The 15,652-nt window shown below is 45.3% G+C and overlaps 1 protein-coding gene across 1 annotated transcript in view; it reads left to right on the plus strand.

Moving 5' to 3' along the window:
• The window catches only part of Pik3c2g (phosphatidylinositol-4-phosphate 3-kinase catalytic subunit type 2 gamma), a 120,614-nt gene that overhangs the window by 76,522 nt on the left and 28,440 nt on the right, over window positions 1–15,652 (plus strand). The window contains exons 20-22 of the mRNA XM_070011653.1: window positions 10,865–11,045; window positions 12,356–12,463; window positions 14,861–14,958. Coding sequence (XP_069867754.1) covers window positions 10,865–11,045; window positions 12,356–12,463; window positions 14,861–14,958 — 387 coding nt within the window. The remainder of the gene's footprint in view (window positions 1–10,864; window positions 11,046–12,355; window positions 12,464–14,860; window positions 14,959–15,652) is intronic.

A 15,652-nucleotide genomic window follows, 5' to 3' on the forward strand; every position in this document is an offset into this window, starting at 1 on the left:
GGAAAGAAGGGAGGAAGCAACTAATGCAAAACCTGAAATAAGTAACATGTGCAGTGATTCAGGAGACAGATCTGAGGATCACGGTTCAAAGCCAGCCCCTAGGCAAGAAAGTCCGTAAGACTCTTACCTTCAATGAACCACCAGAAAAAACCACTTGAGTTGTGGCTCAAGTGGTAGAGTGCCAGCATTGCACAAAAGAGCTCAGGGACAGCGTCCAGGCCCTGAGTTCAAGACCACAGGACTCACACACACACACACACACACACACACACACACACACATACATACACACACACACACACACACACACACACACACACACACGTGTGGGGAGGGACCAGGCCTTCATGCTGAGAAAGCCAAGGCATCCAAGAGGTTGGAAGAGGAAGTAGGAAGGACATGGGGAAGGCTGGTGACACCTTCCCTTTGGCCTTCTTGCTTTTCAGGACCCTGTGAAAATGATGGAGTCTTTCTTGTTTTGTTTTGTTTGTTTGTTCTTGTCTGGCTGGCTGATTGGTTTTTGTGTATGCCGGTCCTAGGACTTGAACTCAGGCCCTGGGCCCTGTCCGTGAGCTTTTGTGGTCAAGGCTGGTGCTCTACCACTTGAGCCACAGTTCCACTTCCGGTTTTTCGATGGTAAATTAGAGCTAAGAGTCTTATAGGCTTTCTTGCCCAGACTGGCTTCGAACTTTGATCCTCAGATCTCAGATCCTGAGTAGCTAAGATTAGAGGCATGTGCTTCAGGCACCTGGCGTATAAAAGATGATGGGTATAAACAACCCCGTTGGTGTTGTCTTGTTATAACCTCCCTAGACCCAAGGCTCCTTGGCTTGTGCCTTAAATCTGTCCTCATCTCTTCTCTCTATGCTGACCTTGTGCTACCCTCTCTAAGCCCCTGCTGTCCTCCACGGTTATCTGTCCATCCCACACTCCTTCTTGCGCACCGTCCACAAAGTCTCTTTGATGGTGGATAATCCCCGGTTCTGTGGATTCCAGCCCCGACCTCAGCGGGGAATACTATGCAGCCCGGCAAAGGAAGTCACCCTTCTGTCCTCCCTTCTTGGAAACAGTTGAAGAAGATCAATTCCAATCTTAAGCTTCCTGTGTGTTCTGCACAATCCTGTCTAGTCAGAGAGATCCAGGGGGCTCTTTCAAAGCACCAGAGAGAGCTTTTCTTCTCTGCAGTAATTCCCTTTCTCCCCCAGAATCGCCCTCCATGCACATGACAGCCGATATTAGAGGAAACCCAAGTAGAATGGAGTCTGCAGCCTTTCTCGCTCAGGGCTTTCTGCCGGCGTGATCTCCACTGTCTTGGTTTGTGGGGGGGGGGACTCTTTTTGTAGAGAAACCCCCAAAGCAGGTATGACTCGGGAGGCTGGCGCAGTTCTCTCGGGAAAGCTGAGTGAGATCACTGTAATTTTTTTTTTTTCCTTTTGAATCTGGGAGGAGAAACGTCTGAAAATGTCAGGCCGGCCCCCGAGTTCTCAGGGGACCCCCTGGTTTAACATGCCAATGCCTGCTTTTCTTTGAGAGCTGAATTTCTGGCTCAGACGTTCCGTCTCCCGGATTGAATTGGCCTGGTGACAATACAGAATGCCGAGCTGCCTGAAAACCCACAGCAAATATCATCTGTGCTCTAATGCTCGCAGCAAGCAAAACAGGCGCCAGCACTGCATTCTCCTCTAAATGAGCTGGAAGGAAGGAAGGAAGGAAGGAAGGAAGGAAGGAAGGAAGGAAGGAAGGAAGGAAGGAGAAGGAAGGAAGGAAGGAAGGAAGGAGGGAGGGAAGGAAGGAGGGAGGGAGAGAAGGAGGGAGGAAGGGGAAGGGAGGGAGGGATGGAGGGAAGGGAGGAGGGGGAGAGAAGGAAAGAAGGAAGGGAGGGAGAGAGGGAGGGAAGAGAGGAGGGAGGGAGAGAAGGAAGGAAGGAAGAAAGAGGGAAGGAAGGGAGAGAGGGAGGGGAAGGTGGGAGGGAGGAGAGAAGGGAAGGAGGAAGGGAGGGAGAAAAGGAAGGAAAGAAGGAAGGAAAAAGGAAGGAAGGGAAGGAAGGGAGAGGAAGGGTAAGAGGGAGAGAGAAAGGGAGGGAGGGAGGAAAGAGAGGAGGGAAGGAGAGAAGGAAGGAAGGAAGGAAGGGAGGGAGGGAGGAAGGGAGGGAGGGAGGGAGGGGGGAGGGAGGGAGGGAGGGAGGGAGGGAGGGAGGGGGGAGGGAGGAAAGGAGGAAGGGAGGGAGGGAGGGAGGGAAGGAGGGTGGGAGGGAGGGAGGGAGGGAGGGAAGGAGGAAGGGAGGGAGGGAGTGAGGGAGGGAAGGAGGAAGGGAGGGAGGGAGGGAGGGGGGAGGGAGGGAGGGAGGGAGGGGGGAGGGAGGGAGGGAGGGAAGGAGGAAGGGAGGGAGGGAGGGAGGGAAGAAGGGAGGGAGGGAGGGAGGGAAGAAGGGAGGGAGGGAGGGAGGGAGGGAAGGAGGAAGGGAGGGAGGGAGGGAGGGGGGAGGGAGGGAGGGAGGGAGGGAGGGAGGGAAGAAGGGAGGGAGGGAGGGAGGGAGGGAGGGAGGGAGGGAGGGAGGGAAGGGAAGGTTATCATTTCTAACACATGTTCTTCCAACCTAACATTGTACAAGAATAAAAAATAGTTTGTCTATCAAGCATTAAAAAATACATCCAGTAATTGCTAATCAGGATACATTTGATTTGTCCTTATTTAATTAGCGTTCATCGTCACGCTCATCAGGGTTTGAGTGCAGGACTGATTCCTTTCAAAGTCATCAGATGGCTCAGTGTCTCATTGGTGGTCACAGTCTGTCTCCCATTACAAGATTTCATCACACAGGATGCAGATTTCACGGTCTGATTGGAAAGAATTTGTACGGTACCACGTAGCGGCCGGTTGTAGTAACAGATCTAAGAGATCTTAATTCTAAGGTAGAAAGGTCACAAGTATTACAAAATATCCCAAATATTTCATTATTAATTAATGACTAATATTATAGAGTAGTTTTGATATTTCAATATTACTGGAAGATGTCAATATTATATAATATAAATAATTGTTAAAATACTAAAATACCATTAATTAGTTTGATATGTTAATTAATTGTACAACTAATAATAATGTATTGCATGTTATTAATATAATTGATCATTCACTATACAGTAATGTTTTATGTATTACTCAATTACATATTAGCTATATCTTGCTTAATATATAATTAATTAAAATATAATTAATATCTATTGATATATTTTAATTAATTATATATTCATTATCTTTTAATTAAGTATATCTTAAATAAGTATATATTGATTTGTTAAATGACATATAAGAAATATAATTGGCACTCATAATTAATGGTATTTACATATTAATTTTAAACATTACTTTGAATATTTAACTGACCTTGAAGTCTTATTTTGAATAACTATATTTGAATAATTAATACTTGGATAATATTATTAATGTATCTGTTCTATGTTGTGGATTATAGGACAGGACAGTACTGTTATACACTGTTAACTCCCTTTGGTAAACACTAGCTCAGACGTGGAGTCAAATGGAACCTGTCAGCTTCCCCCGACCAGGCTGCTCCCAAGACCACAGAGAAACACAAAGGTCCCCGCAGCAAAGGCGCCATCTATTGCTAGGGCCTTGAGCAGCTGAAATCAGCCGTAAGGCCATGAGTGACTGCTCTCAGCACAGAGCAAACCAGATTCACTCCCCTGTACTTAGGACCTCGTGAAACCCTACCATCCCTCTTTCCAACAAGACCATCTCATTTCTAGAAATTTCTGTGCCATTAGCTAATAAGAGAGAGAGAAAACAATTCTGCAACTTTATTACCCAGCCAGCGTCCACTTGCTTCTTATGGAAAATAGACCTCACCATGTCCCGTGTGCGCCTCTCTGTCTGTCTCTGTCTGTCTCTGTCTCTCTATCTCTCTATCTCTCTGTCTCTCTGTCTCTGTCTCACTTGCTTCTTATGGAAAATAGACCTCACCATGTCCCGTGTGCGCCTCTCTGTCTGTCTCTGTCTGTCTCTGTCTCTCTATCTCTCTATCTCTCTGTCTCTCTGTCTCTGTCTCTGTCTCTGTCTCTGTCTCTCTCTGTCTCTCTCTGTCTTTCTCTCTCTCTCTGTCTCTGTCTCTCTCTCTCTCTCTCTCTCTCTCTCTGTAGCCTTGGTCTCTCTTGCTCCAAATTCAGATTCTGAGCTAGCCACCATCAGGCAGAGATTTCTGCAAAAGACTTCTTACCTGCCGGTTCCCAGTTCCTGGGGTCGGTTTGGTCTCGGCCTAGCACAGCTCTGCAGCTGCAGCACATGCCAGGGCATCTGGGAAATGAAAGGAGTGGAGCTGGTGACGGGACAAGGTATTCTTGGAAATCCTTCCATAAACACGGTCATGAATGTCCGTCAGTGACCCGTGTGTGCACTGTCCCTGGCAAAGCTACGGTGAATGGGTTCAAGTCAGATTAGACTTGAGGGTTAGATAAAGTAGCTATTCTGTGTGTTTATCTGACTTTGGTCCGTAGATGCCCACTTTAACCCTTTTTACTTTATTTATTCTGGGTACCAGTCCTAGGGCTCAGACCCAAGGCCTGGGTCCAGTCTCTGAGTGTTTGCACTCAACCATTTGAGCCACAGCACCACTCTGGCGTTTTGGTGATTCATGGGAGATCAGAGTCTCACAGACTTTCCTGCCTGGGCTGGCTTTGAACCACAATCCTCAGATCTCAGCCTCCTGAGTAGCTGGGATGACAGGCGTGAGCCACCGGTGACCAGCGTCCAACAAAGACGTGATTTAAAGGAATTTGCCATTTTTACATGTTAAGTTGCTTTTATAATTTAAAAAAAGTCTTCTGAATGTAAACTAGGTTCTTTCTATACATCTTTCTAGAGACCAGAGTTTGGAACTTACACCTGTTTCCTTTGGAAAAAATTGCTCATGCATGGGGGGAAACAATCTGAAAGAAATACTGATTCTCTGGTATTATATAAACTTTGTCCTAGCCGTGAGGGCTTACCTGGCTTATCAAAATTAAAAATGACAGACAGGTGACACAGGACTCTAGACATCCACACACAGGGAAACCCGAGGAGGAAACTCTGAGGAGAGGAACACAAAGGCATCTCTGATCATAGAAAAGAATATTGATCCCAATGGACTCCAGGAAATGGACACAAGAGGTTTCCCACACACACACACATACAGCTATTTTTTCAGGAAAATAAAAAGTAAAAATGTCCTTGCATATCTAAACCCATCTATGAGTCCTGTACTCTGCTGACACTCCCCCCAAAAAAACTCAATGGACCCCAATCCCACTCTTATGATCTTATAAAATCTTTGTGTCTGCCCTCAGCTCCCTGATTTCAAACGTATTCAGCTCTGGTGTCATTTGCTCAGTGTTTGCATGCCTGTGACAGCAACGCATAGGTCAGTGCATAGGAGAATCATAGCTTTAATGACAGAGCTGTCAAAGTTAAGGGCATTGCACATGGAGAGATTAAAATAGAAGTTGCAAGCTGTAAACTCATGCCTGTCATCCCAGCTACTCGGGAGGCTGAGATCTGAGGATCATGGTTCAAAGCCAGCCTGGGCAGGAAAGTCTTGAGACTCCGATCTCCAATAAACAACTCAGAAAACGCCAAAAGTGGTGCTGTGGCTCAAGTGGTAGAAAGCTAGCCTTGAGCCAAAAGAAGCTCAGAGACAGCACCCAGGCCCAGCACCAGCAAAGAAAAAGAAAAAGAAGAAAAAAATAATAATAACATCAAACTAGTCCGGGAAGCGAAGACAGAATCAGAACATGGGTACAGTCTTTATTTAGTTTCCAAAAGGAAGGAGATTGAATGGGTCTAGCCAACTTCAAGAGTCCGAGTTCTTTCATGAGGATGAACAAGAATGTTCCAGAAAGCTTTCTTAGAACATCAAACACAGCTCCCAATGTCTCAGGGATAAATATCCCGGGTGGCAATCAACCTTTGAATAGCGTTCACAGACTACGACACGCTGTCTCGGAATTTCTGTGGAGTCGAAGGGAGAATCAGCCAGTCCAGCAGTGATGTGTGGCTGAAGTTCCAGAAGAATTCAGCATTTCAAAGCTAGCATTGACCATGCCCTTAGCAACCTAACCTGCCTCTCTGGCTGAGTTCAAACACTTGGAAATTGTTCACTGCACAATCTGATGAAATACCCAGCTTTTCACCAGTGGCTTGGGCAAGAACAAAAGGCTGAGAGGTAAAGAGGAGAGAAACATATATATATACATACATACATATATACATATATATTCATATATATATTCACAAATATTCATATATATACATATATATATACATTTTTGGGTTGCTATTTTTAAGAAATATTTAGAAAGCAAAAAGAAAAATAGCCATGCTGGTTTTTTGTTTTTGTTTTTGTTTTAAGGAAATTTTGTTCAAGAGAAAATTTATTTAAAAAACACATGCCTTTAAAACAATGGCACCTGCATTCCAAAAATAAATAAATAACTATACCCTTAAAAACAGAAAAAAAAAAAGAACAGGCACTCAGGGGTATATTTGTGATGAATCAGGGCAAAAGTAGAGTCATCCATGGGGCTGATTTAAACATCCTTCAAGCCTAGAGTTCAACCAGGCTGTCAGTCTTCCCTTCGCCCCGCCCCTCCACTTCCTGTCCCATAACCCCCCCACCCCCACCTCCCAGCTCCATTTTGGTCCACATAAACCAAACCACAGGACTCCGGGTCTGTAGGATTTATGGTGTCATGGTGTCTGCTCCAATTTCCCAAGCGAGGAAGAACTGGAGGAGGAATGAATTAATGACTTCCATTCTCCAAAAATAATACAAATAAAAGAAGCCACATTATTCATTCTGCAGGTGCTCAGAATTATGTCCCCGGTCAGTGGCTCAAGCCTATATCCCGAAGCTGAGATCTAAGGATCACTGTTTGAAGCCAACCCAGGCAGGAAAAGTCTAGGAGACTCATGTCTCCAGTGAACCAGCTAAAAGCTGGAAGTGAAGCTATGGCTCAAGTGGTAGAGCACCAGCCTTGGGTTTAAAAAAAAAAGCTCAAGGCCAGCACCCAGGCCCTGAGTGTAAGCTCCAGGATTGGCACACACACACAAAGAAGTGTTTTTCATAATACAATAGCAATAAAATCTCAACACTGGGGAAAGAATGTACATGTTCAAATGAGCTGAATCAAAGCAATTCTGAAATACCCTGAGACTTGTTCTGATCCATGAAAGAAAGCCATTTTCATTCCTTTTACAGTTGTTTGCTGTTGGTGGTGGTGGTGTGGTGGTGGTGGTAGTTGTGGTGTGTGTGTGTGTGTGTGTGTGTGTGTGTGTGTGTGTGTGTGTGTGTGTGTGTGTGTGTCTTTGCTTTTTAGCCTGGAATAGTATGGTGACAATGATCAGTTATCGAATTCATTCACTGAGCTCCTGACAGTTTTTATTTTTTCAGTTCAGTATGTTCATTAGCCTTTCTCATCTCTATGTCTAAAACACCTGACACAAACAACTCTTAAGAGAGGCAGGATTTGGGGTGCAGGGTTTCTTTCTGCTGTGATCATTGGGTCCCAGGCTTGGGAGGGTACAATTCCGTTTTAACAGAAACCTCACATCCAAGATTTCCCTATGGAAATCCAATGGGATTGCAAATACAGAATGTGGTATCCAATTTCCATATTGGAAGATGAGAATCTAATATGGAATCCATATTGGATTTCAGCCTTTATTTGTTCTAGAGTAAACATAACTTGAAGAACTTCATAAATACTTGTTCCCTGATCTGTTCGTGTAAAATACCCGCAGCTATGGCAGGAAATGGGAGAGAAAGCTCTGGAGTGAACCAGATCTTTCCTTCTCTCTTGTGTCTTTCTTTTCTGTCAGTGGATATTTCTCCTCTCCATCCACAGGAAATCCACAAAGTGGGCAAAAAGAAAGAAAGAAAATTCAAAGGCTGCCTTTAGGGTGCTTCTATTGCAAACTAAAATTAACATTGGGCCCCCGTGGCTCCTGCCTGTCATCCTACCTAACTCGGGAGGCTCAGATCTTGAGGATCCTGGTTCAAAGCCAGCCCGGGCAGGAAAGTCCATGAGACTCTTCTCTCCCATGAACCACCAAAAAGCTGGGACGTGGAGGTATGACGCAAGTTGTAGAACACCTTGAGCAGAAAAAACTCAAGTTCAGTGCCTAGGACTTGACTGGTACAACAACAACAACAACAATAATAATAATAATAATAATTTTTCCGAAGCTAAAATTAAGAGCAAGACTGCAGGAAGTCAGGAGGCAAAGAGAACTGGTTGATAAGATTATTTTTCGGCCCTGTGTGGGTTGACTGATGAACTTGTCATTTCCCTGTGATTTTCACCAGCATGGTATCCATGAAAAATATGAAAATGAGCTTCCATTTCCAAAGGAGGGGGGGAGGTTGGAGAGAAAAATCATCCTCATTGCATGCATGCAACGTGTTGCAATTCTGTCTGAATCTTCTTCATTGAGATACTTCCTTCTCTGTTTTTCTCAGCCCTGCTGCCTGGCTCTTCCTGCCTACCCAGCATGCCTAGCGCTGGGGGTGAGGGGTGTCAAGTTTCTTGAAGCATCTAGATTTGATGCATTTACTTTTCCTTTGGGGGGGATTGCCACAGGGATCCTGTAGAATTGAATCACGGCTGGCTGGCTCTTGCCTTAATAGATCTGGAGAATTTGGCCAGATGCCACACCTTGAAATGCTGTACCTTGAAATGCTCCTTTCTTACCTTTGCATTTCCAACCTTCCACGCTGCTGCCCAATCCCTTCAGTTTTTTTCCCCCCTCAGTGGTTTTTTTTTCCCCATTGGGTGGAAGTTTCCAGGCTGCTACGATGTCTTTTGGAGACTAGGATTTCTATGGACCATCTTCTGAACACAAGCACTGTGGGTAAAATCCCACAGCGTAAGGACATGTGAAGATGTGTCCGTCGACGCATCTGTGTCTTGGGGTGTAGAAATGGAAGTAGAGTGGACACCGGTCTCTGATGAGCCATCCCTGACATAGCCTGGCTTCCAATCTGAATTGTTTAAGAATTAAATTCTTCACAGGCTGAGTGAGAAGCTATGGGGTTTAGACATGGGAGAAGCTGTCAATTGGAAATAGAACCAGCCTTGAGCCAGATACTGTCTCCCAGGAAAATAAACCACCCCTCAAACGCGCGAGGCCTCCCCCAACTCCTGGGATTATTTTTGGATGTTGTCTCTCTCTCTGTTTTATTCCAAACAAAGAATCTAATGTGGTTTTTCCTCCTTGGAACCACAGAGAAGCAAACCGATGGCCCGGAGGAAAAGAATTTTGTTTAAAAAACAAAAAAGAAAAAAGAAATTCATTTCTAATGGACTAAAATCTACAAGAAGTATTATTGGACCCCAATCGACTATAGAATTCTATAAGTCGCTCCACTTCGTCAAACCCTACAATATAATCTTTTCTTTCGTTGTGCTCATAAAAACTTGTGGATTTCCTTCATGCAGTCTTTTTTCTTTCTTTTTGCCAGTCTTGGGGCTTGAACTCAGGGCCTGGGTGCTTGTCCCTGAGCTTCTTTTTGCTTAAGGCTGGTGCTCAACCACTTGAGCCACACACCACTTCCAGCTTTTTCTGTGTGTGTGGTCCTGAGGAATCAAACCCAGGGCTTCATGCATGCTAGGCGAGCACTCTACCACTGAGCCACCTGCCCAGTCCATTATATATATGGTATATGTATATATACATATATATGGATATATACTATATGTATATATACTATATACATATATATATATTAATCATGTACACAGAAACTGAATGGTTCTAGAATTGTATTTATGTACTAAAACAGGTTAAAAAAAAAGATTCCCCAAACCAAGTAACTCAATATTCAAAGTGTTTGAAAACGCTGATATATACTGCTATAGGATCTAGAAATTCTGTATCCATTAGGTCTCCATCTTACAGAAACCAACAAAACTAGGAAACAGTGCTGTGGTGTACTCTTCAAACCCCACCATCCACACAGACTGTCTTGATGTTCTGTGTGCGTGCATTTGCACACTTGTAGTCAATTGCCGAAAACACAGACCATCCAAGAATGTAAAGAGGTAATAGGAAGGAAAGAGGAAAGATGATTGACAGGTGACAGATGATATCTCAAGAAAGAAAGCTGGTAGATGATTGATAGATGATAGGTAGATAGGCAGAAATAGATGGATAGATAGATAATAGAGGTAATGATTGATAGATAGGTGATAGATATATATGATAGACAGACAGACAATACTCCAGGTTATCAAGCAGAAATATTAAGGAAAGAATTACCCTCATCACGGAGAAATGTGTGATTATTATCTTTTAAAGAAAGGCAGAGGGAAAGGGGCTTATGCCGGACCCAATCTGTTGAAATCACTTCTCAAAATGATCTCCAATAAGTCAAAGGCTGTTCTTGACCTAAGAGAATGAAGGAGAAAATAGAATATGGGCAAATGAATGGGAATGAGAACCTGCCCCATCTCTTATTGATTCTTTACTCTTCGAATTGCATTTGCTGTCAGATGGAAATTGGTTGCTGCTGATGCAGAAGCATGCACACACACATATGCACGTGTGCACACACGCACACACACACACAACGAGCAACATTTGTCACCCTCCTAAACTATAAAAATACCTACAGTAGTAGGGATTCACTAGATGTTCTGCTAGAAGTGCTTAAATTTTTTCAGCTCTAGAGATCACCTCTATCTATCTATCCATCCACCTATCATCTATCTATCTATCCATCCATCCATCATCTATTTGTCTGTCTGTCTGTCTATCTATCTAGCATCTGTCGATTTATCTACCATTTACCAGAATTCCTTTGTGTCAGGCTGCTGAAGGATGCCCTCAATGAACCTTATTTTCAAAGCTGGTACCAGAAGCTGTTGGCTGCTTTCCAATTCTGTGTCGGAAAAGCCTTGAATGAGGAGTTTTCCAAGGAGAGGAAACTTGTCCACCTTCTGGGAGACATTGCGGAAAAAGTCAAAACTGCCAACGACTCTCAAAGACAGGTGTGTCAGGAAATCAATCTTAACAGAGTACAAATTATGTATGTGTGTGTATGTGTATGTGTGTATGTGTGCTCAATTCAAGTAAGTTTTATTTATTTTGGGGGGGGGTCCAGTCGTGCGGCCTGAACTCTGGGCCTGGGCGCTGTCCCTCAGCTCTTCAGCTCAAGGCTAGCGCTCTACCACTTGAGCCACAGTGCCACTTCCGGCTTTTTTCTTTTTGCTTATGTGGTGCTGGGGAATCGAACCCAGGGCCTCAGGCATGCAAGGCAAGCGCTCTACCACTGAGCCACCTTCCCAGCCCTCAAGTAAGTTTTAATGTCATAGCTTAGAAAGCAAATTCCTTGGCTATCTTCAGTTATCAGATATTTAAACCATTTCAAGTGAATTATTGTTTTCGCTTCCTTTCCTAATATTAATGATAATGTCTGTCACCACAACACAGCTTTTTCTTAAGAGTTCCATAAACTACACAGAGGGAAACTGAGGAGAAAGGACCAGAGTTCAAGCTCCACATCTGACAGAACAAAAAATTTGGTCAGTCCTAGGGCTTGAACTCGGGGCCTGGGCGCTGTCCCTGAGCGCTTTTGCTCAAGGCTGGCGCTCTACCACTTGAGCCACAGCGCCACTTCTGGTTTTCTGGTGGTTAATAACAGGAGATAAGAGTCTCATGGACTTTCCTACCCAGCCTGGCTTTGAACCGTGATCCTCAGATCTCAGCCTCCTGAGTAGCTAGCATGACAGGCGTGAATACCAGTACTCCGTGAAAAGACCAATTTAAAGACACTTGGACCCCTGACAGTGCATCTTAAAACATCAGTACAACTTAGACTTTTGTAAGAATGCACAAATTCTAGGTTCAAGTTTTCTTAAGATTGGCCGGGCGCTGATGGCTCAGGCCTGTCATCCCAACTATGCAGGAGATCTGAGAATCACAGTTCAAAGTCAGCCTGGGCAGGAAAGTCCGTGAGACAATTCTCCCCAATGAGCCACAAAAAAAAACCCAGAAGTGGATCTGTGATTCAGGTGGTAGAGCACCCGCCTTGAGCCAAACACAAACAAAACAGAAACAAAATCCTCAGGGACAGTGCCCAGGCCCTGAGTTCTGGCACAAATAAAAAGGGTGTTTAATCAATAGGAAAAAGAATAATTTGCAAGACTCAGACTCTTGACAATTTCTTGTTTTTTATTGTCAAGATGATGAACAGAGAGAGTCCCAGTAACATAAGCTAGGTCACGAGTACATTTCTTTTTGGAACAGTTTGACGGCTTCTGAAGTGCTTCTGTTTCCTAATGATTTATTTCTCTCACAGGAAGTCCTGGAGGAAGAAATAGGCAGGTTAGAAGAATTCTTTCAAGATGTAAAGACTTGCCATCTTCCTCTAAATCCTGCCTGGTGTGTCAAAGGAATTGATCGCAATGTAAGCCAACTGATACAACAGATAAGTATTTCTTAGACTATTGTATATATGCAAATGTGTGTGTGTGTGTGTGTGTGTGTGTGTGTGTGTGTGTGTGTGTGTGTGTGTGTGTCAGTCCTGGGGCTTGAACTCAGGCCCTGAGCGCTGTCCCTGAGCTCTTTTGTTCAAGGCCAGTGCTCTACCACTTTGAGCCACAGCTCCCATGTCTGGCTTTTTTGGGGGTGATTCATTCGAGATCAGAGTCTCATGGACTTTCCTGCCCAGCCTGTCCTCCAACTGCGATCCTCAGATCTCAGCCTCCTGAATCACTAGGATGACAGGTGGGAGCCACTGGTAGCACTGGTAGCGGCTGTATGTTTTCAAATGAACTATTTCTGGCTGCAGAAATCATGCAGCCTCGTCCTTAAAACTGTAACACCCAAACCGATCGACAGGAAAGGCTTGTAATTGGTGAAGGCTTTCAGTTAGATTGACATGGACAGGTCAGTTAAGACATGGACCCTGGGCTTTTCAACTCACAGGGCTAAGGTCCACGAAACCATATTTTACCAAGTTGATACAATTGAACGCGGTCAGATCGTTTTTATTCTCTTTTTCTCTTATTGATTGAACGCTTCCTGACCTCTCCTCGTGAGCCAAACACACACACCCAGCCCATAGCCTGTCAATTCTCACACCATCACAAGGAAAATAAAATGAGTAGAAAACCAGCCAGTGTCTGAACACTGAAAACACAAATGCCACCAGCCAGGGGAAGAAAGGGGAAGGGGAAAATCCATGGCACTGTTATTTAGACAGAAAATGGCCGTGAATAAAAGGGAAGATGCTGGGCACCTGTGGCTCCCGCCTGTCATCCCAGCGACTCAGAGGCTGAGATCTGAGGATCGCGGTTCAAAGCCAGCCCGGGCAGGAAAGTCCATGAGACTCTGATCTCCAAGGAACCACCAGAAAACCAGAAGTGGAGCTGTGGCTCAAGTGGTAGAGCACCAGCCTTGAGTGAAAGAGCTCAGGGACAGCGCCTAGGCCCTGAGTTCAAGCCCCAGGACCAGCAAAAGAAAGAAAGATAGGAAGGAAGGAAGAAGGAAGGAAGGAAGGAAGGAAGGAAGGAAGGAAGGAAGGAAGGAAGGAAGGAAGGAAAGAAGGAAGGAAGGAAGGAAAGAGGGAAGGAGGGAGGGAGGGAGAGAAGGAAGGAAGAAGGAAGGAAGAAAGGAAGGAAGGAAGGAAGGAAGGAAGGAAGGAAGGAAAGAGGGAAGGAGGGAGGGAAGGAGGGAGGGAGGGAAGGAAGGAAGGAAGGAAGGAAGGAAGGAAGGAAGGAGGGAGGGAGGGAAGGAAGGAAGGAAGGAGGGAAGGAGGGAGGGAAGGAAGGAAGGGGTAAAATGGATTCATTGTACAGTAGACTATAGAAATATGACATGATTCACTGATGTAATCTAGAAAAGTGTTATACAGCCCTGATTTGAATGCAGTCCTGTTTTAAAAAACAGGAATAGGAACTTGGACCTCCTATTAGTCAGCGAGCTTAGACATGTCTCCTTCCTGCTCAGTGATTTGACTTGGAGCGTGTCACTGTGGTTCAAATGAAGAAAAGCTACAGTTGAACGTTTCTAACATACCAGACGCACAATCAATTCTCCTTTATCCACGGGGACCCTGGTCCAAATTCCCAGGGAAGGGCTCGTTGCGCAGATGGACCATGTTCTGCATTAGCTGTGTCTTCTTCCCTCTGTCTAGGATAAAGACATGGTGACGGACGGACAGTATTTATAGTTACTGATCAACAATATATGGTAGCAAAATAACCCAGCCTGTCTGCTTTCATCATTTAGTAAACTAACGGTCACCGGGGTAGAAGCACCATCTTACGTAATTGTCTAAGCTGCTAGCTAATGGTTGGTGAGTGCATCCTACAGTGTTGACGGGCTGCACAAAGCAGTGATTTAGTACCGGCACTGGGCTGCTGGAAGATCTCTCTCTTCAGAATGCTGTAGCAATTTAACACTTGGGAATTATTTGCTTCACTTCTGGAATATTCCACCTTCTATGCAGAGAAAGACCTGAAAGACCTTGAAGCCAGCCCAGGGAAGGAAAGTCTGTGACACTCTGATCTCCAATGAACCACCAAAAAAAAATCAGAGATGGAGTTGTGGCTCAAGTGGTAGAGCACCAGCTTGGAGTAAGAAAAAAAAAAAAAAGCTCAGTGTCAAACACCCAGGCCCTGAGTTCAAGGCCCAGGACTGGCACAGAAGAGAAATGTAATTCAATAAACTTCATTCCAAAGTCTTGAAACCGCCCATTGAGTGAATTCCACCGGGCGGAGGCTTGAGCTGAGGCTCTGGGTTTGCTTTGCTCTGATCGCTGCTTTCTCCTGCTTTCTCCCTCTCTTCCCCGGCCCCGTAGAAATGCTCGTACTTCACATCCCACGCTTTGCCGCTGAAGATCTCTGCCATCAACGCAAACCCAACGGGCAGAAGCATCGGCATTATTTTCAAGGTACTGTAGCCGGCCTCGAAGACTCAGTGACTCATGTGCACAGCCGTGCGGTGACCTGCCACAGCAGAGCAGGTGACCCCACTGTTGAGATCATGCCTCCTCCTCCCTCCTCCTCCTCCCCCTCCTCCTCCTCCTCTTCCTCCTCCCTCCTCCTCCTCCCCCTCCTCCTCCTCCTCATCCTCTTCCTCCCCCTCCTCCTTCCCTCCTCCTCCCCCTCCTCCTACTGTTCCTCCTCCTCTTTTTTCTTCTCCTTCTTCTTCTTCCTCTTCTTCTTCTCCTCTCTTCCTCCTTCTCCCTCTCCTCCTCCTCTTCCTCCTCTTCTTCTTCTTCTCCTCTCTTCCTCCTTCTCCTCTCCTCCTCCTCTTCCTCCTCTTCTTCTTCTTCTCCTTCTTCTGCTTCTTCTCCTCCTCTTCCTCTCCTTCCTTCTCTTCCTCTCCTTCTCTTCCTCTTCCTCCTCCTCCTCCCTCCTCCTCCTCCTCCTCCTCCTCCTCCTCCTCCTCCTCCTCCTCCTCCTCCTCCTCCTCCTCCTCCTCCTCCTCCTCCTCCTCCTCTTCTTCTTCTTCTTCTTCTTCTTCTTCTTCTTCTTCTTCTTCTTCTTCTTCTTCTTCTCTCCTTCTCCTCCTCCTCTTCCTCCTCCTCCTTCTTCTTCCTCCTCCTCTTCTTCCTCTCCTCCTTTTTCCCTCTTCTTCTCCTCCTCCT

The sequence above is a fragment of the Dipodomys merriami genome, unplaced genomic scaffold (assembly GCF_024711535.1).
Source record: "Dipodomys merriami isolate MVZ:Mamm:240054 unplaced genomic scaffold, mDipMer1.0.p SCAF_84, whole genome shotgun sequence".
NCBI lineage: Eukaryota > Metazoa > Chordata > Mammalia > Rodentia > Heteromyidae > Dipodomys > Dipodomys merriami.